At 38.6% G+C, this 27,564-nt stretch overlaps 1 protein-coding gene across 1 annotated transcript in view; it reads right to left on the bottom strand.

Annotated features, from left to right (window-relative positions):
• Positions 1-27,099, bottom strand: part of LOC131068284 (uncharacterized) — a 50,132-nt gene extending 23,033 nt beyond the window's left edge. Inside the window, exons 1-3 of the mRNA XM_058003453.2 lie at positions 26,949-27,099; positions 26,344-26,505; positions 26,016-26,132 (exon numbers count right to left, since the gene is read on the bottom strand). Coding sequence (XP_057859436.1) covers positions 26,016-26,132; positions 26,344-26,505; positions 26,949-27,099 — 430 coding nt within the window. The remainder of the gene's footprint in view (positions 1-26,015; positions 26,133-26,343; positions 26,506-26,948) is intronic.
• Between the last annotated feature and the right edge of the window lie 465 nt (positions 27,100-27,564).

Raw genomic sequence — 27,564 nt, forward strand, 5'->3', positions numbered from 1 at the left:
GATATTCAGTTAGCGCTATCCAAGCATAGCAAGGTGTTTGGGAGTATTCCCCGTGGAGTTCCAACTGATAGGGGTATGGAGCATGTCATTGAGTTAGAAGAGAGAGCCAAACCTATGACTAAAACTCCTTATCCACATTCTAAGAGGCACACAGATGAGATTGAAAAGGCAATTAAGGATTTTCTTGAGATGGGACACATAAGACCCAGCAAGAGTCCCTTTGCATCAGTAGTAGACCTGGTTAAAAAGAAGGATGGTACAATGTGGATGTGTATTGATTACAAGGCTTTGAACAAGAAAATAATTAAGAATAGGTACCCAATCCCTGGGATAGATGAGCTGATTGATGAGATGCATGGAGCCTAATATTTCTCAAAGATAGATTTGAGATTAGGATACTGCCATATTCAAATGAGACAAGAGGATATAGAGAAAACTACCTTCAGGTGTCATTTTGGGCATTTTGAGTTTCTGGTGATGCCCTTTGGGTTGACAAATGCCCCAACCACTTTCCAAAGTTGCATGAATCGGATGTTCAAGGAGAAGTTGAGAAAGTTTGTTTTGATATTTTTCGATGACATCTTGAATTTTAGTAGGACTTGGGAGGATCACATACAACATTTGGAGGAGATATTGAGCATTCTGGAGAGAGTCCTTTTATGCGAAGGATTCGAAGTGTGATTTTGGGATGACAAAGCTCCTTCAGCTTGGTCACATCATTAGTGCAGAGGGAGTGAGGGTAGATCCAAAGAAAGTTAAGGTTATTGTAGAATGGCCTACCCCTACCAATCTAACGCAACTCAAGGGATTCTTTGGACTTTGTTGGTTCTATCGGAGATTTGTTAAGGGATTCTCTCAAACAGCTGCACCACTTACCGTTTTGACTAAGGATGCATTTGCTTGATCTGATTTAGCACAGGAGTGTTTTGAGCACTTCAAATAGGTGATGTCTACATGTCCTGTTTTGGCCAAACCATACTTCTCAAAACCCTTCAAGTTAGAGTGTGATGCTTCAAGTGAGGGGATAGGATCAATGTTGATGCAAGATAAACATCCCATTGCATTTAAGAGTAGGAAGTTAAGAGGTGTAGAGAGGAGCTATTCAATTTATAACAGGGAAATGTTGCCCATTATGCATGCCTTGGCCAAATTCAGACCATACTTGATTGGAGGCAAATTTATCATCAAAACTGACCATAACAGTATCAAATACTCATGAATCAAAAGGACCTCAATGATAGGCAGCAAAAATGGGTCAGTAGATTGCAGGTGTATGATTTCAACATTGTTTTTTGTCAAGGGGAAGAAGAATGTAGTTGTTGATGCACTCTCTAGGAGTGCCTCATATATGCTCTTTTGTGAAGATTTCTGCTGATTGTAGAGACTTAATTGCAGCTGAACATGCCAAAGATCCATGGGCAGCAGGAATTATGGAGGGCACAACACAAGATGATAGGTACACAGTGGTGAATGAGTTGATCATGTATAAGGACAGAATTTATTTGGTGCCTTCCTCACAGTTTAAGATGGCAATCTTGAGAACTTTTCAAGATACACCAATGGCTGGCCACCTAGGTTTCTTTAAGACTTACAAACAAAGTCGTGAGAGATTCACTTGGAGAGGACTTAAGAATGAAGTCCTTAAGTATGTTAGAGAGTGTCCAATGTGCCAACAGAATAAGAATGAGCATACATTTCCAATTGGTCTACTTTAATCATTGCTCATTCCTAATCAGAAATGGGAGTGCATCTCGATGGATTTCATTACAAGGCTGCCTAAGGTTCAGGGCAAAGATAGTATTTATGTGGTGGTTGACCGATTGACTAAATTTGTTCACTTCTTCACTGTCTCAGCTACACATACACCCACACAGGTAGCTGATTTGTTTTTCAAAGAGATCTTCAAATTGCATGGGCTTCCCAAGAGCATTGTGAGTGATAGGGACAAAAAGTTATTGAGTATCTTCTGGAAGGAGCTCTTCAGGTTGAGTGGGAATGAGCTCACTCCTAGTATGAGCTACAACCCACAGACAGACGGACAAATGGAGATAGTTAATAAAACAATGGAAGGGTACATCAGGAACTATGTTTCTGAACAGTAGAGAGCATGAGTTAAGTGGCTGCATTTAGGTGAGTATTGTTACACCACCACCTACCACATGTCTATCAGGATGACATCCTTAATGGCTTTGAATAGATATTAGGCTCCCAGCTTCATGGATCTCTTCGGGGACAACATAGCGCCTAGGGCAAAGGACTTGTTACACGAGAGTCGAGACATCATGAAAATCTTGAAAAACTTGTAAGAAGCACAAAATCAGAAGAAACTATATGCTGATCAGCAACGGATAGAGCGCCATTTTGAGGTTGGAGACATGTTTTATCTAAGGTTGCAGCCATACAGACAGTCTACTCTCAAGAAGAGTGAGGCAAAGAAACTCAAGCCAAGATTTTATGGACCATTTAGAGTTACCAGGAGGATTGGGGAGGTTGCCTACGAGCTTGAGCTACCAATTAACACACAATGTTTTCCATGTATCCAGACTCAAGAAAGCACTTGGACACAATATGGTCCCCTTAGCTATGTTACCACTATTGGATGAGGAGGGGAAGCTAATCTTGATGCTTGAGGCTATTCTTGATCTCAGAGAACGAGTTCTTGGAAAACGGGTCTACACAGGGTATTTGATCAAATGGAAGGATTTGCCAGTACAAGATGCAACTTGGGAGAGTTAGCCGATCTTACAGCATCCAAAGTTGAAATTGCTTGAGGACAAGTAATTTTGGGAAGGGTGGACTATAATGTCCCCTTTCTAACCAGCCGACAGGGTGAACCATTAGCCTAGTCGGTCGAATTCCCACAGGCTAATGGGTTAGTGAATAAGGAACTCTAAAGGCTTTCTACTTGACTTGGACATATTTTTATATTTTATGTGGTCTAGGACTTTATAATTAAATAACACAAGGTCTTAAGTGAAAATTAAAATATTTCACCTATGTTATTTAATTATTATAAAGTTAAATCATTTGAGGGTCCCATCATCATAAGTTGTTTTTAAAAGAAGGACACCTAGGGAGACATAAGGTGACTTAACAAATTAAAACTATGAAGGACTTAGGTTGGCGTCCAACTTAGGGAGACATAAGGTGATTTTAAAAATTAAATTAAAGGTTGCACAACCATTATTAGGGCATTGACTTTGAGTTTGAGGTCATTTATGGAGATAACAACCAAAACACTAATGGAACAAAATGAAAGAACCCAAATCCTAATGAAAGCCTTGCAAAATATGAACACCTCAATAAATGATCTTAAATCAAATTCTAGTGGAAGGGACATTAGTACAAATCACTCAAAAAATAATAGTAGATCATCTACACCTAGGATCCCAAAGCCATCCTTCCTACCAAGAAATGATAAACTAGGGGAGGAAGAAGAAATTACTCATCTCCAAAACAGCACAGAGGAAATGGCAGAAGCATTCACAAACTCAAATCCGGAAATAAGAAGGGTTGTATCATTTAGGGAGTTTTGTGAAGCCAAGAGACATGAGACCCCTAGGAGAGAAAAAGGACATACAAGCAAGGACTTGAAGCATAAGATAGACAAGGTAACCCTCCCCAACTTTGATGGGTCAGACAAAATGACAGCCCATGCTTAGTTACAAAAATTAAATAATTATTTGTCTCTCAGCTCTATGACGGAAGAGGACGCATTCCAATTCGCCATCCTACACTTGGAAGGCTTAGCCCACGAATGGTGGCACCATGGGATCCTCACTCAAGGGCATCAAAATATAACTTCTTATGAAGAATTCTCACAGAAATTAATTAAAAGGTTTGACCATAAGCATCCCCAAAAAGACTTCAAAGATTTGACTCAGCTAAAGCAGCTAGAGACAATGGATGAATACATCACTCAATTCCAAAAAATTGAGATGAAGACAGGTTAACCTACGTATTTGTGGAAGGGCTGAAAGAATCATTAAGAGGATTAGTGGGTGCCCTCAATCCAATGTCTCTAGATGATGCTATTGAAAAGGCTTTGAGATTGGAAGCATCAACCCCTAATAAAAAGGCTCCCTATGATCATACAAAAACCTTCCACAAAAAGGACAAACACCACAAGAGTCCCACAAACATTAACGAGCTTAAAAGAAAAAACTTGTGCTTCAAATGTCAAGAACCGTAGGAGAAAGGGCACAGCTGTCATAAAGGAGGCTTAGATAAGAAAAGACCATGCTATAGATGCAAGGAGAAATGGGAACCTGGCCATAAATGCAAAAGCCAAGCCCATCAATTGGAGGCAACTTCTGAGGAAGAGAGTGAAGAGAAACCTAACAAGAAGGCTAAGTATGATGAAAAAGAACAAGTAATTCTAGCCACTATCACTCAAACCTCCAAAAACTGCCCTTTTCACAGTAAGAGCACCCTCAAAGGACCAAAACTCATGACCTTAGTGGATAGCAAAGCCTCTCACAATTTCATAGTTGAAAAATTGGTGGCAAAAAGGAAGTTGGAAAGGAAAAATTTTAAAGGATTTACGGCAGCAATAGCAACAAGAGCCATGGTCCAATGCACAAAAATTGTTCCTAAAATAGAAATGCTCCTAGGGGAACACCCCATCAAGGAGGACTTTTATGTAGTACCCTTGGATACTGATATAATATTGGGCACCCCATGGATATACTCCTTGGGATGTTTTATGTTCGATCTACCAATCTTAACAATCCACTTCCAACATGAAGGGCAAGAAGTTACATTAAAAGGGCTTCCCAACGGATCTCCAAAAGTAGTTTCTTGCAAGAGAATGGAAAGAATTTTTAGGTAAGAAAAAAAAAAAAAAAGTTTACTATTGATAATAACATTGTTGTTTCTCTTGTAAAAGTACCTTGTCCTAATTACAAATATTATTATGTTTATGATGTTTAGGAAGGGTCGAGGAGAATGGGCAGCTCAGTGTATGATCCTTGACAAGTCTACTCCACAAGAGAAAGCCACACACATTGATATAAGACCCATTCTCTTGAAGCATAAAAGGGTTTATAATGACATTCCTCCAGAGCTACCCCCCAAAAGGGGATTTGAGCACATCATAGAATTGGAGAAGGGAGCACAACCTGTAATCACCACTCCCTATAGGCATCCACAAAAATTTAAGGAGGAAATAGAAAAAACTATAAATGAATTATTCGAAATGGGCCAAATTCAACCTAGTTCAAGCCCATTTGCATCATCAGTTGTACTTGTAAAAAAGGACGGAACAATGAGGATGTGTATAGATTACAGGGCCTTGAATAAAAAGACTATTAAAAATTGATATCCTAATCCTAGAGTGGATGAGCTTATAGATGAACTTCATGGGGCCAAGTATTTCTCTAAGATCGACTTAAGGTCAGGGTATCACCAAATAAGAATGAGAGAGGAAGATGTTCCAAAAATAGCTTTCAAATGCCACTATGGCCATTTTGAATTTCTAGTTCTACCCTTCGGATTAACAAATGCCCCGGCTACATTTCAGTCTTGTATGAATCATACCTTCAAGAAGCAACTTAGAAAATTTTTGTTAATATTCTTCGATGCATTGTTCCACGGTTGTTGGTGACAGAGAGACGGGGGGACGAGCTTCGGGGACGGGGGGACAAAGGGAAAAAGTTTGGGGGACGGGTTTCGAGGACCGGGGGACTTGAACCTAGGGGAAGAGAAACGTGTTTCCGTCGAACACTGCAGTTCGATGACATCTTGATTTACAGTAAAACGTGGGAGGATCATCTTAGGCATATTGATGAAGTATCAACAATTCTTGAGAAAGAATCATTATATGCCAAAGCTTCAAAGTGTGAATTTGGACTAAAAGAAATTTTATACTTAGGCCACAAGATCAATGAGCAGGGTGTAGTGTGGACAAAGAGAAAATCAAGGCTATTAAGGAATGGCCTAGACCCACAACCTTAACCCAGCTAAGAGGATTCGTTGGACTATACAGTTATTACCGAAGGTTTGTGAAAGGATTTTCAAAAATTGCAGCCCCCCTCATAGATCTAACCAAAAAGAGAGTGTTTGGATGGAACAAACAAGCTCAACAGCCTTTGAAACCCTTAAAGTTGTAATGAGCTCATGTTCTGTTTTGGCCATTCTCGACTTCTCCTGACCATTTGAACTTCAATGTGATGCATCCGGGGAGGGCATTGGTGCAGTCCTCATGCAGAATAAACACCCAATTGCCTTTGAAAGAAGGAAACTCGCTACTTCCGAAAGGTTCTACTCCATCTATGACAAAGAGATGTTTGCTATCATGGATGCCTTGGCAAAATTTAGGCAATACTTGGTTTGTGGAAAAAATTTGGTCAAAACAAATCATAACAGCTTGCAATTCTTTTTAAAACAAAGAGACCTTAACGATCATCAACAGAAGTGGGTAAGCAAACTGCAAGCTTACAATTTTGACATAGAATATGTTAAAGAGAAGAATAATATGGTAGTTGATGCATTGTCTAGAAGGCCCTATTTATGTAGCCTACTAGATATCTCAGTAGATTGGAAGCACTCCATTATTGCAGAATATGCCAAAGACTCCTATGCAAATGACATCATGGAAGGGAATATACAACATGAAGATTATAAAGTGGTAGAGGAACTCATCCTCTATAAAAACAGAATATACCTCACACCTAGTTCAAAAATAAAGTCATGAATTATTAGGGAATTCCATGACAACCCCTTAGCAGGACATCTAGGATATTACAAAACATATAAACAAGTGAGGGAGAAATATTCTTGGAAAGGACTTAAGAAGAATATATTGAAGCATGTCCAAGAATGCATGACATGCCAAAGGAATAAGGCTGAGCAAACACATCCAGCGGTTCTACTCCAACCTCTATCGGTACCAGATCAGAAATGGGAAAGTATTTCCATGGATTTCATAGTGGGCCTTCCTAAAATCCAAGGGAAAGACTGCATATTTGTAGTAGTGGATCGATTGACCAAATATGCACATTTTATGGCCATATCTACAGACTATAGAGCCCCTCAAATTGTCGATGTTTTCTTCAAAGATGTGTTTAGGTTACATGGGTTGCCTAAGAACATCATCAGTGACAGGGATAGCCGATTCCTTAGTATGTTTTGGCAGGAGCTTTTTCGCTTAACAGGCACTGAATTAACACCTAGTACCAGCTATCATCCTTAAACTGATGGACAAATGGAAATTGTTAATAAATGGATAGAAGGATATTTGAGGAATTATACTACAGGACAACAAAATGCATGGGTAAAGTGGCTACACCTCGGAGAATATTGTTATAATACTACACACCATCTATCCATTGGAATGAGCCCATTTAAAGCCCTATACCATTATGAGCCTACTTCTTTTGGGAGTTTGATCCTTCCAGAAAGCAAGGTTCCAAGAGCTAGGGATTTTGCACAGCAAAATGTTGACATCATGAATGTTCTCAAAGACAACCTACACCATGCTCAGAAACAACAAAAGATCTATGCTGATCAGAATAGAACTGAACAGACATTTGAGGTGGGAGATTTGGTCTTCTTAAGGCTACAACCATACAAGCAATCTTCCATCAAAACTAGCAGAGCAGAAAAACTTAAGCCACGTTTTTATGGACCCTACAAATTCCTAAGGAAAATTGGTGAAGTGGCATATGAACTGGAGTTGCTGGTAAATAGCAGAATTCACAGTGTTTTCCATGTTTCACGACTTAAGAGAGTCCTTGGGCAACAAGTTATGTCGTGCGAAGAGTTACCCCCACTTGATGATGAAGGTAAGCTCATCTTAGAACCGGAAAGGATTCTCAACATGAGGGAAAAAAGATTGAGGAATAAAGTCATTCCAGAGTATTTGATCAAATGGAAAGGTCTCCCTAAAGAAGATGCAACATGGGAAGGAGCAGAAATTTTTGGACACCCAAACCTTAAATTGCTTGAGGAAAAGCAAATTTAGGAAGGGCAAACTATAATATCCCTAAATAAATATTAATATTCAATCAAATAATTGTACTCTTATTAATGTTATTTTATAATTTCTATCTTATATACTTTTATATAATCCATGTCTATATATTAATTTTTAATATTTAATATTTAATAACAATCATTAATATTTGATATATATATTAATCTCTGTTTAAATATTAATTTTATATTAACCTTCAATATTATTAATATCAATCGAGGAAAGATTATTCCCGATAAAGCACGAACTGTTGGAAACATTGTTCGTGACTCTTCACAAAGAAAGTCACGATCCTACTCTACCACGAATTATATAAAGGAAATTTCACCACTAGCCAAAAGGGATATAGAGGATCAAGGGGACAAGGAATCAGACTGTCAGAAAGGCAATATAATAAAAGAATGTATCTTGGAAGAGAAACTAACTAGTTATCTAATCGTAGAATAGCAGTAAACTATACAATGTTACACTGGATATTTACAAACATAAATACAGTCAGATATATAATAATAGGTCTGGATATTTAAATTAATCATGATAACAATTAAGTTATATAACAGTAAGAGAAACTATGTTAAATCGGTATAACAGTGGTATTACTTAATATACAATTGCCATTACTACCAGCAACTAAGGAGAGGTGATAAAAGGCAAGAACCGGAAATGGAGTTGGGCGGGAGTCTGCTGAGCGGCAAAGATGTTGGGGCTCGGACAGGAATCTCTGCGCACAGGCTGCATGCTTCAGACAAATCTACGGGTGATACTGAGGATGGGGATTGCAACACGGACGGGGACCCCCATCCTGTGGACCCTCCTTTTGAACCTGGAGAAGGCCAATTTTCACGGGTCCTTGGGTCGTGTGGAAAAGGTTCTTCGAGAGGGGAATCTGAGCTGAAACAGAACGTGGTTTTCCAAGGCCCCCTGAAATCTTGGGCTGGCTTATTTGGTATGAAACCTACCGGTAAGTTTGCCTTTCCTAAGGTGAAAGATATTTCAAATAAGATAGAGGGCAACTTTGCCATCTCCATTCCGGACGCTATGATTGAGTATAATATATCCTTAATGGCTTTCACTTTGGTGGGTAAATTTGTTGGTCCAAGGCCTAACATTGAGAATGTAAGGGTCTTCGCTAAAAAGAAATGGCATCTGAAAGGTCAAGTTGATATTTCAACGTTGCCCAAAGGATTTTTTGCTTTTAACTTCTCCTGTTCAAAAGATTTAGAGGCGGTGCTTTGTGGAGGCCCATGGATGTTTGGTAAAACCTCCTTGACTTTAAGAAAATGGTCCCCGAAGCTAAAGCTAAATGATTCATCCTTTTTTGATTCGGCTCCAGTTTGGGTAAGACTGTCTGGTTTGCCTTTGGAGTTTTGAGTTGAAGATGTGTTTAAAGGGATAGCTAGCTCTTTTGGGGAACTTATTGCTACTGATCCTATGACAACTGCAAGGAAAAGGTTAGTTTATGCTAGAATTTGTGTGAATGTATGCCATAACTCAGATCTCCCTTCATCTATTGATATCCTCTCAAAACTCGGGACATGGGAGCAGCCTATCGAATACGAATCTCTTCCTTTTGTGTGTTTTCATTGCAAAAAAGTTGGACATTGGGCCAAAGGTTGTCCGAGCAATCCGAAGATCGCTTCTAAGAACATAGGGGTTCAAAAGCAAGTCTGGAAAGAGAAACCAGGTAAGGATGACGGGAGGTCTAATGGCACGAGGCTGCAAGCTCCAGAGATCCTAGTTGTTGGGATTAAGGTAAATAAGGAAGGAGAACCTAGTGAGAATGATTGAGTGGATTCTAATAATGTTGACCTGCAACCCAGTGGTGATAGTCAGAAATTGCAACTGGAAGAAGGAGAGATAGATGAACCGGTGGCAAATGGGAAGGTACCTTCAAAGGAAGACAAGGTGGACAATGAAAGTATTGATTACTCTGAGGTGCTTGAAATTCATCGCGAAAAAGATGAGGAGCCTATTAGTCCTATGGGATTAAGTTCGGATTCTCAAGATTCAGTTAGCCAGGAAGCTTTGAAGATTTTAAAAGATAATATAAGTACCCCGAACTACAAGCTGAAGAATCAAAATATGAAAGACTTCAAGAATGATGATGATGGGGATGGGGACTTCCGCACAGTGGGGAAAAAGAAGAATAAGAAAACAGGTAATGTCATGGGTATCCAAACCAGCACAAGAGCTAAGGCTGATGTTGGCAATTCCAAATCTTCCCCGGGCGGAAAATCGGCTAGGTGGCACAGAGAAAATGAAACTAAACAGAACATAGCTAATGGAAGTCAGCATACCATCTTGGAGACTTGTTCCCCCCTGTCTAAATGAAGGTGATATCTTGGAACATAAGGGGTCTAAATGGTCCCCATAAACAGAACATATTAAGGAATCTGGTTAGAGACCATAAACCGGATGTTGTCTTAATTCAAGAAACTAAGATGAGTAAAGAAAAAGTGGAAAACATTAATGCTTTTGCTTTTGGAGGGGTTGTTGGTAGTAGCTCTGAAGGGGCTTCAGAAGGTGTTGCTATCTTCTGGAATAAGAAGGTTATGGAGGGCGAAGTGATCCAAGCTGAAGGTAATCTGATAAGCATCAGATTTAAGCATATTAGGGATGATTTTATTTGGGTCCTTTCTAACATCTATGCTCCAAACTCTAAAGTTGCCAAATCTAAATTTTGGAAAGTTGTGGAGGAAAACAGAAAAGGCTTTCAACATGATCCTTGGATGATCATGGGTGACTTTAATACTCCCCTATATGACTTTGAAAAGTATGGAGGATCTCAAATTCTTCTAGATAGCAAAACTGATCTTATGAATTTCACTACTAACATGGCTCTCACTGATGTGGAGATGTGTGAGGCGGCCTTCACTTGGTCAAATAAGCGGGATGGTGATGAGCTGATTCAGGTTAGACTGGATAGAGCATTAATCTCCAATGATTGGTTCACTAAGTACAACAGCACTTTATCTGTCATCAATAGAATAGGATCAGACCACTTCCCTATTTCTTTTGTTGCTGAACCTCTTGTTAAAAGACATTGCTTCCCTTTCAGATTTGAGAAAATGTGGAATATTCAGGTAGAAGGATTTGCTATGTTTAGAATTGTTAAGAAACTTAGGCATGTTAAGGACAGAGTTAGGGTCTGGAACAAGGAAGTTTTTGGAGATATATTTGTTATGAAAAATGCTTTAAAAACAGAGTTAAAATCAATCCAAGATTCTATCCAAAAAGATGGCTATAACTCTATCTCTAGGGATAAAGAGAATGAGATCCTTGTTAAATATCATAAAATCATAGCCAATGAAGAAGACTTTTGGAGACAAAGATCTAGGGCTCTTTGGTTGTCGGCTGAAGATAAGAATACTTAATATTTCCATTTGTCCACTGTTAGACACAAAGCTGCCAACAGGATTTCCCAGCGAGTGGTGGACGGCAATATCATTAAAGGAAATGATAATATTGCTAAGGAGGCTGCCCGCTTTTTTTCTGAACTCGTATCTGCTAATTCTAACCTTTGTAGTGAAGATCAAGATTCCTTACTGGGAAATATTCCGAAGGTTATTGGATTGGAGCAGAATAAGGTATTATGTGCCATTCCCTCTTATAATGAAATTAAAAGGGCTGTTTTTTCTTTTCAAGGAGATAAATCTCCTGGGCCTGATGGGTACCTGTTGTGACGTTTTCACACATCACCCCATTGCAAATGGGGACCCTTGCTTTTTTGCTTTTTAGGGTTTGTTTTTTGGTCTTTTAGGGTTTTGTTAGTTAGCCTTTGCATTTTGAGTGTTGTCGGGGAGATCAATAGGATAGCAGGTCCTGCTGGAGTGAAGTCCTGATCCTGAAATTTGGCTAAGTCTGGAATGTCCTGATCCTGAAATTTGACTAAGTAGAAACTGAAAAACCTCAAAAAACTAGATTTTGCAATATAACTCCTAGAGATCTGAAACCACTCTTCTTTCTTATACTTAAATGTTATATTCCATAAAAATTATCCTGATAGAGAGTTCAAAAAGTCAAATTTCGCTCCTGTCCTTCACTGAGGATCCAGAGCGAATTTCGCTCCTGTCCCTCTCCAAGGGACCAAGGCAAAGCGCTCCTGTCCCTCACCAAGGGTCCAGGGCGAAAAGATTTATTTGAGTCATTCCTGGCCTTGTTTGGTCAGATTGAAACATCAAAGGCATGGTGAAGGACGAAATGAGCATGATAGAGCATCCAGACTTGATCAAAGACAATGAAATGATGGAGTTTTTGTCTACAAAGGTAAAAGCGCTCCTGTCCCTCACCAAGGGACCAAAGCGATTTTCTTTATATACACATTTTTAGACCTTTCTTAGACTTGAACTCTTATTCATGGCGTGTAACAAGATGATATCTTCCTTAGCCAAGACATTTCATGGTGAAAAGTGAAGCATTTTGGCCTAGAAGACAAAATTCGCTCATGTCCCTCACTGAAGGACTAGAGCTTGAATTTCAAATTTGCACTGTTCTTGCAGGATCAAGACAATTTTATGATTTGAAGAGACCAAGGAAAACATGATTTATCCATTGAATATAATTTGGAAGGCTAACAAAGGACAGATAAGCTTGGATTTGCAAAATCGCTCCTATCCCTCTCCAAGGGACCAGGGCGAAAAACCTAATATCTAGTCCTTCTCGCCAAGTTTGGACAAATCTAGGCCAAGGCGCGAATTTGAAATGATGTTTAAAATGCCTTGAGGTTGATATGATCAAGAATTTGCACAATGGATGCAAAAGGCGCTCCTGTCCCTCACTAAAGGACTAGGGCGATTTTTATAAAATCAACAATTTCCCTCCGAGATTATGCTAAGGCAAAGTTGAGCAAGATTGGAAAGGTCTTCTAAATCATGATGAACAAAGGTTTGACTCCAAAAACTTGATGATCCTAGGCCAAATGCAAAAGGCGCTCCTGTCCCTCACTGAAGGACCAGGGCGAAAATCTCTAGAACATCAATTTTGCCTTGCAAAAAACGAGTTGAACATGCACTGAAGGGACGAAGGGGATCATTGCTAGCCCCACAACGTGAATTGGCAATTAAAAAATGAAGGATTGAGGACAAAAGTGAAAAGGCGCTCCTGTCCCTCTCCAAGGGACCAGAGCGAAGTTATTGGCATTCACTATTTTCTACTTGCGCGTTAATATCCTCCAAATCGCATGAAATGCCAAAATCATCAACTTCGAAATATTTGAAAAAATTAAATTAAATTGGCATTTAATAAATTAATTTTGGGCCTCAAAAAATCAAATTTCTATTATAAAGGCATTTAAAATTAATTTTTGTGAAATAAAAAATTAAAAGTTGAGCGCACAAGGCATTATTTTGTCTTTATTTATCAAGTCGGCCTTCTTCTTAATGTTTTTTATATTTTATTTTTTGGCTTATTTTGTCAAGTCGGCCTATGGGAGATGTAGAAGGTGAGCGCTCTATATATTGGAGGTGTTGTTTCACAATTCAAATCATTCAATCATCCTTTCAAGTATGAAATTGGAGAGCAATTTGAGGAGCGAAATCCAAAGGAGTGGAGCGAATTTCTACTAAGTGTGGAAGAAGCTAGTGGAGGGCGAAATTCATCTTGAAAGCTATTGGAGAGGCGAATTTCTAGCTAAGATTGGAGGATAATTTCCAGATTTTTTTGAAGACATTTGAAGGCGAATTTCCAGATTTTTGAAGAGGCTAGTGGAGTTTATTCTTTTTCAAACTAGAGGAGGCGTACTTCATCCAAGGAAGGACTATAAATCTTGCCCAACAAAATCCGGTCCTCTTCCTTCATTTTTCAAGGTTTTGTACTTAAATACTCAAAGGGAAGGTATGAAGAATCATTTTTTGAAGTTCTTATTCAAGACTTATTATGATCCCATTGCAATTTTGTAAAGTCTAAGTCTTGAAGATCCAAATCCCATTCATTATTAATTTGAAAATGTGTAGTTCTTGATTTATCATGACTTTTTCAAATTAATATCTTAAGTTTTACAGTTGAAAGGTCTTAAATTTCATGCTTTGAGGTTTGATGCTCAAAAGACTCAACTTTAATATTTTGTGTAGGCATCAAATGGAGATCCCGGAGTTGTAAAATCAAGCCAGATCAAGGACGGTCTCCTCCAAGGACGATCACGCAAGGACAAGGGCGACCTCCTCCAGCCTAGCATCGACAAGGACGGCCTTCTTTGGACTAACGTCATCAAGGGCGACCCCTTCCAATCCAGCATTCCAAAGCGAGGTATATCATCATCCTGCAAATCAAGGACACAAGAAGTTAGAACAAGGGTTCGTTGAAGAAGCAGATAGTTCCAGATAAATTAATTAAAGCTAGCTTCTCAACAACATCAAGTTGAATATTTACCAAGTTACAAGTGTCAGACGAAGTGGCATCCTAGTCATCACTTCTCCAGTCAGTGTGGTCCACCTCAGCATTTCCAGATTCAATGTACCTAACTCATGGAAGGTGGCACAAACTCCGATGTACCTACCCCAGCTATCCATTGGTGGAATTTTCTAGAGAGGACATGTGTCCAAGCAATACAATTTTATCATTGCTCAAGCATTAAATGTTATGTAATGGTTGTAACAAACCCTAATTAGGGTTTTCATTGTAAAATCTTGGCCATTGATCTCGAATTGATCTCAGCCATCGAATTGTATTGAGGGCACTATATAAGCCCTAGCATTTCATTTTGTAAATATAGTTAGGGATAGTAAGTTAGAAATTAGAAGATTAGAGCTTTTGGAGAGAAGAAAGTTATTTTGTAGCAAGATTGAGCATTGAAGAGAGAATTTTAAGCAATTGTTGTCTATTTTTGGCTTTGAGATCAATAAAATATTGAAGTTATGGTGTTTTATTGCAATTCTTGTGGCTACTTTCATGGTTGCTTACTTTCTTGAATCATTCTTGGTCGAAGTAGTATTTAAATTTGAAGGACTAAGTGTTGAGCTTGATCTTTGGTGAGATTCACGTTCCAAACCACTAGCTTCTTGCTGATTGTAAGGATGCCTTGTGTGGTCAACTGGAGATATTTGGATTGCTTAAACCTTCAATCATTATTGAACTATTGATATGTAGCTTCATGGTAGTGTCTATGATTCTTGATGAATTGAAAAATCATTAGTCACCTTAGAAGATCGCATCAATTTCAGTAGAGTTGTTATTCCTTGGCAATACTGAAATTGGTAGAATCTTACCAAGTCTAGCCTACATCGAATCATTCTTAGGATTAGATTAGAATTCATCTCTTGCAAACCCCACCTTTTGATCCTTTTTTGAGAACTTGTTAGTTTTAGGAAATTCTGTTCCTGCAATACGGAAACATAAGGCCCCTTGATGAAACAACATTCACAACAACCACTGGTGCTTATCCACACGTAGAGACCCTACATACAAGAACCTTGAAGTCATCCCGATTGATCCTTTTTGCGACATCTTCAGCATTCGGAGGCTTTACTCAAGAGAGGATAAGGTACCCTTAGGTATTTTATTCTGTGTTTGATAGTGTACAAAATACACCTCAACAGTACCCCATGTTCTTTTTTCACCACTTCTGGCATATTGTTGGGAAGGACATTGTTCAAGCTGTGAAAGAATTTTTTGGTGCTAAATCATTGCTTAAGTAGGTTAATTCTACTCTTTTGGTTCTTATTCCTAAGCAACCTGGTGCAGACTCCATGGATAAGTTCAGACCTATAAATCTCTGTAATTCTCTTTATAAAATTATCTCGAAGGTGGTGACCTCCAGATTGATCACTTTTCTCCCTTCTCTTATTTCATCGCATCAGAATGGATTTGTGCCAGGAAGGCAAATTTTGGATTCTATAATTCTAGTTCATGAGAACATTCACTCTCTTATTGCTTCTAAAAAAGATGGTTTGCTTGTTAAGCTTGACCTTGCAAAGGCTTATGATAGAGTGGATTGGTTCCTTTAGAAAAGAATTCTTAAGGCTTTCGGTTTTGATGGTAAATTTTCAGATATCATTTGGCAACTTATCTCTACTCCTTCTATGTCTATTATTACTAATGGATCTCCCTCTTCTTTTTTCAAGCCGACTACGGGTCTCAAGCAGGGGGATCCTATCTCCCCAATTTTGTTCACCATTCTAGCTGAAAGCATGAGTCGGTTATTGCAGAAGCTGGTGATATCGGGAGATATTAAGGGTCTTAGGCCTTGATCATCCAATATGGTTTGTTCCCATCAGCAATTTGTGGATGATTCTATCCTCCTTTGTGCTACCTCTGTTCTTGAAGCTAGATCCTTTAAAAGTGCTCTTCAAACTTATTCTAGGGCCTCTGGCCAGCTAATCAATTGGAACAAGACTTCTTTTTTTCATTAACACTCTGTTGTGCTCGCGCACACACCCTATCAGTTGACAGGGGACCCCCTAATTTTTGTCAGCCTGTGTGGGAGAAATAAAGACCAAGTCTCACAAAATCACTCTCCAGGCCGAATTTGAAACTAGCAAAATACGCCAAAATCCCGAAAATAGGCCAAAAGTAAGTAAACGTTGAGAATGACAAACTTTTCGAAATACGCTTTTAAGCCGAATTTCGCCTTGTAGCCCAAAATTGCAGGGGCGGAAATCGCAAACTGAAAACCTTTTCAAAAGTGCCTAAAATCTCCAAGTTTTCAAAAGCTCTCATTTCGCCGAAGTTTTCAAAGGGTTCCAAAATGGCGATTTTTATAAGCCTCATAAACTCCGAAATTCGCACTAAAAGGGGAGATTTGTTCAAAGTTTTAAAATTTTCGAAAGAGCCAAAACTCCCGAAATTCACATTCCAAGGGTAAATCGCAAAATGAAATTTTCAAAAGCTCTCATTTCGCCGAAGTTTCAACTTAAGAGAAAATCGCGATTTTTTAGAGTTTGAAAAGAGCAGGTCATCGCCGAAATTGCACCATAGGAAAATAGCGAAGTTAAAATTTGAAAAAACCCTCCAAAATGCCGAAGTCGCGAACTGAGGCGGAGTCGCAATGTTTTAAGTTTGAAAACCCCCCTCATATCCCGAAATTTGCATGCAACCCAAAATTCGCGAAAATGAAGCATGTCGTTCTTATTATTAAGTTTGCACGAAGTGTAAAAACTCCGAAGTTCGCATATTGAGGAAGATCGCGATTTCTGAAAGTTTGCAAAAGCACACAAAGTGCCGAAAATCGTAGTATTGGGAAGAATCGCGATCTAAGGGATAAATACCACAAGAGAAAGCTTGCAAAGCAACATGAAAACCCGAAATTCGCATTAGAAGGATAAGTGCGAGAAGTTAAAGTTTTCAAAACTCCTCCCATTCCCCAATTTTCACCATCTAAGGGAAGGTTACAAGAAAAAGTTAAAAACTTTGCAAAAAGTGGTGAAACGCCGAATTTCGACAAATAGAGGTAAAATGCAAAAAGTTAAAAACTGTGCAAAAAGTGGTGAAATCCCGAATTCGGCAAATAGAGGTAAAATGCCAAAAGTTAAAAAAAAACTTGCAAAAGAGGGCTACATCCCCGAACTTCGGCATAAAGCGCACAATGTCAAAATATTGAAACTTTGTAAAGAAGCCCCCAAAGCCCGAAATTAACCTATAGCGTAAAATCGCGATTTTTTAAAGTTTGAAAAGGCCACTTAAATCACCGAAGTTCGCGATATATGGAAAGAGGAGATCACAAAATGTTTAAAGTTTGCAAAACACTCCAAAATCCCGAAGTTTGCAAAACCTTGCGGAAATGCCATAAACCCCATTTTCAACAGCATAGGGAAATCCACAGAGGTTAAATAGTTTGTTGAGGAGCAAAATGCCCAGGACGCCTAAGGGTTAAACGCAGAAGTAAAAAGTCTGAAGAACCATCCAAACCCCCCCCCCATTTTTGCCTATTTTCATAAGATAAAGGAAAACTTTTAAAGATGGAAGGGCATTAAGTAACCAAGTTCGCAAAGTGGCTTTTAGCCCGAAAATGCCAATGCAGAAGATATTTTCAAAACCAACTTGTAGGCCGAAATTGAACAATAGGGCAAAATCACTTTTCGCCAATCAGCCAAGAAGCTTTAGTGGATTCAGATCACCCAAACACCATTAGGACCCTTGGATGCAGTCCATCCTAGCCTTCGATTCAATATTGTAAATTCTATAAAAGGTAGAAGCCTTTCTTTTGTAAAGGGTTAGATTGTTAGATAGTTAGACTCTGGTGAGAGAGTTAGATTTTAGAAGTTAGAATAGGTTAGATCTTAGCAGTAGCATAGGGATGCTGCAGAAATTGTTGTAATAGGCAGCTGAAATCAATATATAGACATTGATTTGGTGTTTATTGTCTTGTTTTCATCCTGTTTGCATGGTTTCTTTCAGCATTTTAGATAGATCTTTTTGTTTTGGGTGTGCAGGTATTTAATAGATTCAGGCTCATACCATTGAGGATATACTGATTGTGTATCCTTTTGTATGGTTAACCTGAGCCTTTAGTTGTGCTTAGTTCAATTGCAGGTGTCCGTCTGAGCTGCGCCAGAATTGGGTGCTTAGTCGTGCGTCTCCAGTCTAAAAATCTTCCAAGTCCCTTTGAAGATTGGACCGTTCCTACAAGGTTGTGAGCTATTCTAGCCAAGTAGGGATTGGTTATGTTGAATCCGTCTACCCGCATACCAATCTAGTTAGTTTTAGGTCTCCTAAACCCTTTCCTTTTGCTCTTTATTACGTAATTCGAGAATTGCAGCAAACCAGCTTGTTGCAAATCTTAAGTCCCCTTGTGCTCCTAGCAAATCACATCGACCACTGAGTAATCCCGCAGTCAAGACCTGACAATCAAAACCTTGAGGTCGTCCCCTTTGATCAAACGAAAAACAACATTAGGGATTTCCTTATCTCAAGAGAAGATAGGATACTCAGCGAGTACATTCTATTTTGCATTGGCCGGATGGAGTTTGCAGTGATGCGACTTTAGACACGTCAACACACTCCCCTTTGTAGGCAGAGAAAGATTGCAGATATTATTGGATGCTTTATTGATTCCTTCCCCTCAATCTATTTGGGGCTGCCTTTAGGGGTCTCTCCTCCTGATTCCTTTTGGAGTTCTATTGTGGACAGGTTTTTCAAGAAATTGGTTGGGTGGAAAGGGGCTTTACTTAGTCAAGCGGGGAAGTTGCAGCTTCTAAAGGCTTCTCTTCAAAATCTTCCTGTATATGCTCTTAGTCTTTTTAAGATCCCCTCTAAGTTTGTTGATGCCATAGACAAAATTCAGAAAAGATTTTTATGGACTGGGGTAGAAGAGAAAAAAAGACTTCCCTTGGTTGCTTGGGAAAGGGTCTGCAGTCCTAAGTGTTATGGGGGCCATGGCTTAAGGACCATAAAAGTCTTTAATAATGCTCTGTTAGCTAAACAAATTTGGAGATCTTTTGGTGACAGAAAGGACTGGAACTTGGTTTGGTTTAGTAAGTATCTTCATGATGTTCCAAATATTGCTTCATTCCTTCAATCCAACCATATCCCTAAGGGTTTGGCTATTTGGAATAGCATGCTTAAGGCCAAACAAGTTGTTGCCAGTGTTGGGTGGGTTCTTGGCAAAGGTAATAAGATCAGGTTTTGAGAAGATCTCTGGCTGTTTGATAGACCCCTATGTTGTGATGATAATTTGGTGCCTTTTATGAGATTTGTAAAGAAAGATTTGGTTTTCTGGTTAGTCATTATTGGCAGCAATCTTCTTGGGTTAGGCTGGAGGATACTGATGTTGTCTTCTCTCCACTCCGACGGGCTTTGTTGTCCTTTTGTGTGGGTCGGGATCATGATGATTTTTTTACCTGGAAGAAGGCTTCAGATGGTTCTTTCTTGGTTGCCTCTACCATTAAGGTTATGAGTCCTCCAACTCTACATCCTCATGTGTGGGCCAAAGCCTTGTCTAAGATTCTTATTCCTAAAATCAACATTTTTTTTTGGCTTCTTCAAAATAAAATCCATACTCTTGATAACCTCATGAGGAGAGCTTTTCAACTTCCGAATAGGTGTTTTTTGTGCCTTAATGCTAATGAATCTGTCTCACATCTTGCTCTCCATTGTCCTTTTACCTCTGATATCTAGAGAAGAATCCTTAAGCTTTGGAGTATTGAGTGGGTCTATCCTGAGAAGGTGGAAGATTTTTTTACTCAATGGAAGTGCCCCTCTTCTAACCCCATTTTGAAAAATCTTTGGTCTTTGTTATTGCCTTTTGTGTCTTGGCAGGTGTGGAAAGAAAGAAACAATCGAATATTCAGAAATGTGACTTGTTCTTCGGAGATTGTTTTTGAAAAAATTTGCAAAGCTGCTAGAGAGAACTCGAACCTGTTTATTGGTGATGTTGGACCTATTTCATCATCCTATGTCAAGGAGGAGGATAAGATTGTAGCTAGGAAATGGGATCTTCAAGTTGACATTAGTAACTACAAAGCTAAAAAGATTAGGGATGGTATTGTCTGGTGCTACCCTCCGGATGGATGGATGAAATTAACTTTGATGGTGCAGCTAAGGGGAACCCTAGTAGGGCAGGATGTGGGGGTGTTATAAGAGATTCTAATGGGATTTGTGTGGCTGATATTGCTTCTCCGTTGGGGATTCAATCCAATCACATAGCGAAGGCCATGGGAGTTTTGGAAATCCTCAAAATTGCTAGACAATTAAAAATTAATAAAGTTTGGATTGAAGGGGATTCATTAAATATTATTAGATGTCTCAAAAGACTGGACAAGCCTTCTTGGAATATTAAGAATATCATTCTTAATTCTCTTAAGATTATTGATGACTTTGAGGAATGTATGATAACTCATGTTTTTAGAGAAGCCAATAGGTGTGCAAACTTCTTTGCTAACTTTGGAGTTAGCTCTATTTTCTCTTTTTCATGGCAAAATGAAGGATCATTACCTTTTGAGGTGAAGGGGCACTTATTCTTTGATCGAATTAATGGTACCAATTCTTCCCTATCTAATAATGATTACACTTAGCGAGAGCAGGAATGGAAATTATTATTCCGATAGGGGGAAACTTCTACGCAAGATGATCTGGCTCTTTTTGCACGCTTTCTGGGTTGTTTTATCCGCCGAATCTCTTAATGTTCATTTCCCCTGTTTACACTGTCAAGGTTTTCAGTTTGTGATTGTGATTGATATCTTTGGGTTGGTCATCACCATGGGAGGCAATATCAACAGGATTGAACCCCCGCGTTGCCAGGCTTGGAAGAAGGAAAAGAAAATCTGGAGGAGGCTGGAGAAGGGAAAGTGGCTAGTTTCATGGCGAAGCTGCACGGAAAGAAGGATCATGCCTCCAAAGCCTTTGTTAAGGGATGGTCTAAGAAGAAAGTCACCCTGTTCGGCCAAACTTTCAAATTGGATGAGGAGTTAATTGCGGAGGTGACGGGTATGTCCATGGAAGGAGTGAAGTTCTTTAGGGATCGGAAGCTATCTAACAGTGCCGTGAAGACCTTCCCTAAATCTGATGTGGAGAGGAATAATCTGGTAAAGTCAAACAAATCTTACTTTACCCCTCTTCAAATTAAAATTTTTTGGAGGGAAATGCTTAGGCCAATTATGGAGTATGTCATTATCGATGGTAGGTTTTCAAAAATCTACAGTTATCATTTTGTCCTTTTAAACCATTTTCGCCATGGCATAAGATTTATGTCCCGTATTATCTCGCCTGTTCTCTAAATGATAATGTGGCGGATTTCATTAAAGATCCTAAAGATAGCCCTCTTGCCCATCAAGGCCTTATCCTCTTGATTTATGAGTACTGTAAGGTCAGGGCTAAGAAAATTCAAAATAACTCGGGAGATGATAAGGAGTATGAACCAAGTGATGACCATGGGGAGTCCAACTCTAAGGAGGAGGCGAATGTCAGTTCACCTCCTAGATCAGGGGATAATTCCATGGATCACATGTCTGATCCTGAGGAGGAGGGTAAGTTATCTCCGAATGAGTATGAAGAACAGGATTCTGAGCCGATGGATTTAGACTCAAAGGACTTACAGGAGAAGCCGGAAACCCTGATTGACATTTTGGGCACTGCAAGGAGCTCCTCGGTTGATCTTTACCGTTTCAATAGTGGACTTTCCATGAAATTAAGATTTTGAACTTAAAACTTAGAGCCACAAATGCCAAAATTGAAGAGGGGGAACTTGAGCAGCACAAAGATAGGCAGATGGCGAAAAATAAGAGGGCGGCTCAGGATACCGATGAGTATGCTACTTGGACTGTGGGGGAGAAAAATATGATGTTAGAGATTTTAAAGAATGGTGAGGCAGTGGAACTGTTAAAGAGCAGAAATGATCAAAAGAACAACGAGATCAGCCAGAAGATGATGCAAATTGAGGAAGGTATGAAGAAAATTATGGAGAATAGTGCTGCTATGATGAAAGTTTTTGCGGTCAACATGAATGCTTTTGTTTCCAAGTTGGAGAGTATTCATAATGAAAAGAATGTTGCCGATCTGTAAAATGATGTTGGGGCCTCGAGCCCGAAGATGACTCCTCGCACCACTAGGAGAACAAGGCAAAGCACTAAACCGGTGGAAGAGTCTCTTCCACAAGACCTGTTGGACCTTAAGGAAGCTGCCAAGGCTATGCTGCTGCTTGAGAAGGAGGCCTCCCAGGCTTTCGACATTTTTAAGTAGGAGGTTTGTGTCGCTGTTTTTGCCAGCATCTCGCTGGCCTTTTGCTGGTCTTTCGATGGCTGCTGGGTTTTTTTGCTCTTGGTTTGCAGCCAGTCTTGTTTATTAGTCCTAGGTTCTCTTATGATTCTATAATGCTTTATCTTTAAATATTTGATGTAAGGGGTTTCGGGTCCCCTCAAAGCCTGTTTTTGCTTAATCAAAAACTAAGGAGAGGCGATGGACTTGTTTCCAAGAGGGGCAGTCTAAATCCAGTCAATAGGTTGTTTCCCAAGAGAGGGTGGGGATCAAAGACCCAAGAACCTTGAGGACAGGGTCCAAAATGGGGTAAGGGCTCAGATCTGTAAACTTTGAGGGAAGCCAATTGAAATTGGTATCAAAGCGCTTGGCAACATAGTCATTCTCTTCCTCTTAGACTGGAGTGATGCAAGGGTTAAAGGTTATAATTGTTGAAGTTAATCTTTTAAAATTAATTAATGACAATTTACTTATCAATAATCAAATCAATAGAATATGGAATGATACACGTTTGATTATTTTGCTGAACCAATATCTTATTTTAACTAATCCAAGTCATATTGAAATAAGATTAATTGTGATTAAACAGGGGACATTACACTTAAGGGCATGCAATCTTGAGGAGGGAGGACTATCATGTCCCCTTTTCCCATAAGATTCTGAATTACTCATCAGCCTATTTTTCATTCCATGGGTTTAGGGGAATCAACATAGGGAAATGTAACTGTTTAAATTGGGCACCCAGATTATTGGGCTATGGATATTATGTAATAACCTGATCACTTTTTTAAAATGGTGACTTGTGTGTGGGTATATTTCATAGGGAAAGGAAAGAATTTGAAATTTGCATATTAATCAAGACAAGGATCAAGAGAACGCATGCTTGTTTATCCATTAATTTCACTCGAATAGATCGGTCTGTTAATTAAATGGTAATTGCTTGATTATCACTGAAATAATGATATGTACATATAGCAATTACGGATACAATGTTCCTAGAAGAAACAATCGATCACAGACAACAGAAAAAAAAAACTAGCTAATCTAACTAAGATTACAATAATATTACAATATTGACCATTAAAGATATAATAACAAATTATTATTCTCACACAGTCATCCAATTGGTCAATCATTGGAGATTGGAGAACGAAAACCCCCTAATTTCCATAGCTGGTTAGTGGACGAAAACACCTAAAACAATCTCAAAAGTCTCACACAAGGATTGTATTTGGGATTCACTGATTTGTTGTTTGAGCCACTCCTCCAAACACCTATTTGTCTAAAGATTTAATGGCTCTCTTGGAGCCTAAAAACTGTAATTCTAATTGTTGTTGTAAATGTAATTCAAATTTATGTTCAAAATCTGAAGTTGTAAGATTTTAGATATTCTTTTACTTTCTTAGTGAATTACTTCAATGCTTAAGGAATATATTTAGTCTTTTACTGTTTGTATTGACTGTTCCTTCTTATATTGCAGATTGTTGTAGATAACATTTATTGATTTCGATGATATCTGCAGCATTCCTCACGGCATATATATATATATATGTGTGTGTGTGTGTGTGATGCCCAACGATCAAGGCATGCCTTGACCGGGCATGTCTCTTGACGTTCACAAGCGTCGATTCATTAAGGTGTTTACCGATAACTATCAGTTCAAATCAAATGCTATTTAATTGTTATATTAACCGATAACAAATCGGTATGTTTCGAATGCTATTTTATTATTATGATAACCGATAACAAATCGGTATGATGCAAGTGCAATACAATTATAATGTAGATCAATAGCAGATCAGTATTAAAGCAAGAGCAAGTTTAATACGATAACTATCATAGTTATCATATGATAACATCAATCGGTGTTATCATATGATAATTATGATAAATAACATAAATCCAATCTGCTTAATTATAATCACACCACAGCATAAGAAATATGGTCATAGCACGATCGATGACAGATTTGTAATGATGTCCAAGTGTCGAAATGTGCAATCCGATGCTTGGAATATGAAATGCATATAAAGATGATTATAACAAGTTTATTCACTCAATCATGAAGTCTACCATTAGCTTGTAGTTACATCGATAAGGTAGATGATTGAATGACAGATAAATGAAGTCTCTCATTCAATCATTTATCTTACCGAAGCTACTTAGTTTCAACAGTTGTAGATATGCCATATCTCTGATAACAATATTACTGCTGTTGTTCTTGAAAGTTATAGCAAACTGAATTGGCTATAAGTATAATTCTTCACAGTAATAAGACGATTAACCAGTTATAGCAAACTGCTATGTCGATTGATCATTTTTTCAAGGGCTTATCATTAATTTCTGTATATGTTGTTAAGTATATTATCTACGGCAGTAGATCTGATTTGAAATAAGATTTAATCACTGGTGTCCCACGGAGTTAAATCAATTAGAAATATACGATATCCCTAAGTGGGGATATTACAGATTTTAATAAAGGTATGGTCGGTAATGTCTCATCAAATGCTAAAAACATCATAATTAAGATTACTAGAAAATCAACCACCTCCCGTGCCTATTTCAGCAGTGCCTCGAGGATTTTTATTCCTACAGGTTCTTATCACGTTTGATTGGCATCCTTCATCTGAACTAGCATGGCCATAATGTCAGTATTTTCACCTTTTGCAATGTCTGTTATGGTAAAATGTTCGCTTCCAATCACCTCAGGTTTCCTTCAATTGCTTGGGAAATCTAGCTTTTTCCAACCTGTTCAATGATTTTCACCAAATTGACCATTTTGATGGGAACTCAAACTTGGTTAACTTGATCTCATGGTTCTCTAATTGATTTCTCTTTCATGTGATTCTTCCCTTTGCCTCATGTTCATGAATCATTCACATGCTATTTACAACCATGGATCTTGTCACATCATTCTAATGGTGGTTAGTCAAGCAACATCAATCAAGTGATGGGCAGCAATATTGCAGACAACAAAACAGTTGTTTTCGTAGTCATAATTGATGATTTCAAAAGCTGGCACTCAATTGATGGATAGCCATAATCTGCGCAATCATTATGGTGCACAAGAATTTCATCTTGGATTGCTCCGTAATATTTTTTGCCCACTAGATGTATATGAGAAATAATGTAGGTAATATCATAAATACAATAACTGTTAGACTAGTAATAATTTAACCTGCCAAAAAGATTTCAACTCAGTGGACTTCCAAATACAAATGTCACATTCTTCTGACAACTCATTTTAATCTTCTACAACAACAGAGTTCTCATCTCCACATAATTGCACGTAAGAAAAAGTTATTGCAATTTTGAAAGGTTATCCCCACTAAACAATGCAATTGAGAAGAAAAAAAGATGTTTGAACTTACACAATATAATATTCAAGCAATTTGCAAAATGAAAATTCAGAACATACTATTTCTTGCTCTAACATCCAAAGACTGCTCTTCTAGGAAAGGTGAGAGGCATGTCTGATTGTGGATTGATTCCTTAGTTCTGTCGCAACTGTCAGTTATGTTTCCATTCATGACTTCTGCAAACATAGGAATCTAAGTTTATCAAGTCTCTGAAGAGTTAAAAATTAAAATAATTCCTACTATGAATCTAAAGAGGCAGACCCAATTCATTTATGGCAAAGCGCAACTTTCTCATTGAAACTCAATCTTTGTTAATTAGTGACCAGTCAAACGGGGTATGATATAATCAAATTGGTTCAACAGATGATAAACCATAGGTAAACTCACCTGAAAAATGCTTGTATGCTACTAATCCCTGGTGTTCATTTTCTGATTTTGAGCTCTGTAAGCAAGTTAGCTTTTGATCACTGAATGTCTTCAGTTTCTTGAAATACCTATATTCGGATGTTTTTGGATTCTCCACCTCTAATAATGTGCATGGTGCACAAACTTCAGTAAATTGAATATCAATTTCAGAGAAACTACAGTAATCATCTCATACAGAAGTTAAAACAATAAAGTAAAACTCTTAACTCCACATCTCATTCTAGGTACAAAACACATCATTAAGCTCTGAACATATTGAGAAGATTGATCATGTCAAATTAGTTTGTTCTAAAAATAACAAATATGTTTATGTGACATGATCAGTCTGGTAAATTGGTAATAATATAGATACTATTAAACAACAAAATGGTCAAAGAACAATGAATAATAAACAAAAAATAAGAACAAAGGATTACAAATACAGCACATAATCGTTGTACTTGTTAAAAATTGTTTACTGCTATAGTATGCAATCATCCAGCAATGTATGAGAAATGTACCGAGTTTACAGTATTCATTTTTTCATAGAACATAAAACAAATCAAAAAGAAAATGAGAATACTTACCAGTTCTCTGTGGCATTGATTTTCCAACAGTGATGCATCGACAAGGAACAGATTCATCAGCAAAAGTGTGAATAGTGTCCAAAGATGAAAACTTCACTCTTCTGGGCCTGGTATCCTCTGCAAATGTGACTAAAATGTAAATGTGCCTCATAAAGCTATGAAATATTTACAATGTGACAAAGTAAATATTACCCTTAAAAACCCATTCAGTGAAACGATGGGGAAAAAGAATTGGAAAAGATTGCATACAAAAGGCTTCTTCATTGCCATTTTTGAGAGTTTGGAGAGTAGAGATGGAGATTACTAAAGGGGTACTTGGTTTATTAAGAATGTAGGATAATGTTTATTGCAGTGAACCACGGGGACGCGTCCCCCCCCTTTTTGGGCGTGTCCCCCCGTCAGAAACGTCTCGGGGACGGGGGGACGGGGACGCGACGTCCCCCGCCGTCCCGCCACCGCCACCCAAACGCCGCCGGGACGCGGAGACGTCCCCGCGTCCCCGCATCTCCCAGGGAGACGTGGAGACGTGGAGACGTCTCCTTGGGAGACGTTTGGGCGTCTCCCAAAGAGACATGGAGACGCCTCCATGTCTCCTTGGGAGACGTTTGGGTGTCTC

The sequence above is a fragment of the Cryptomeria japonica genome, chromosome 11 (assembly GCF_030272615.1).
Source record: "Cryptomeria japonica chromosome 11, Sugi_1.0, whole genome shotgun sequence".
NCBI classification, from domain to species: Eukaryota; Viridiplantae; Streptophyta; class Pinopsida; order Cupressales; family Cupressaceae; genus Cryptomeria; species Cryptomeria japonica.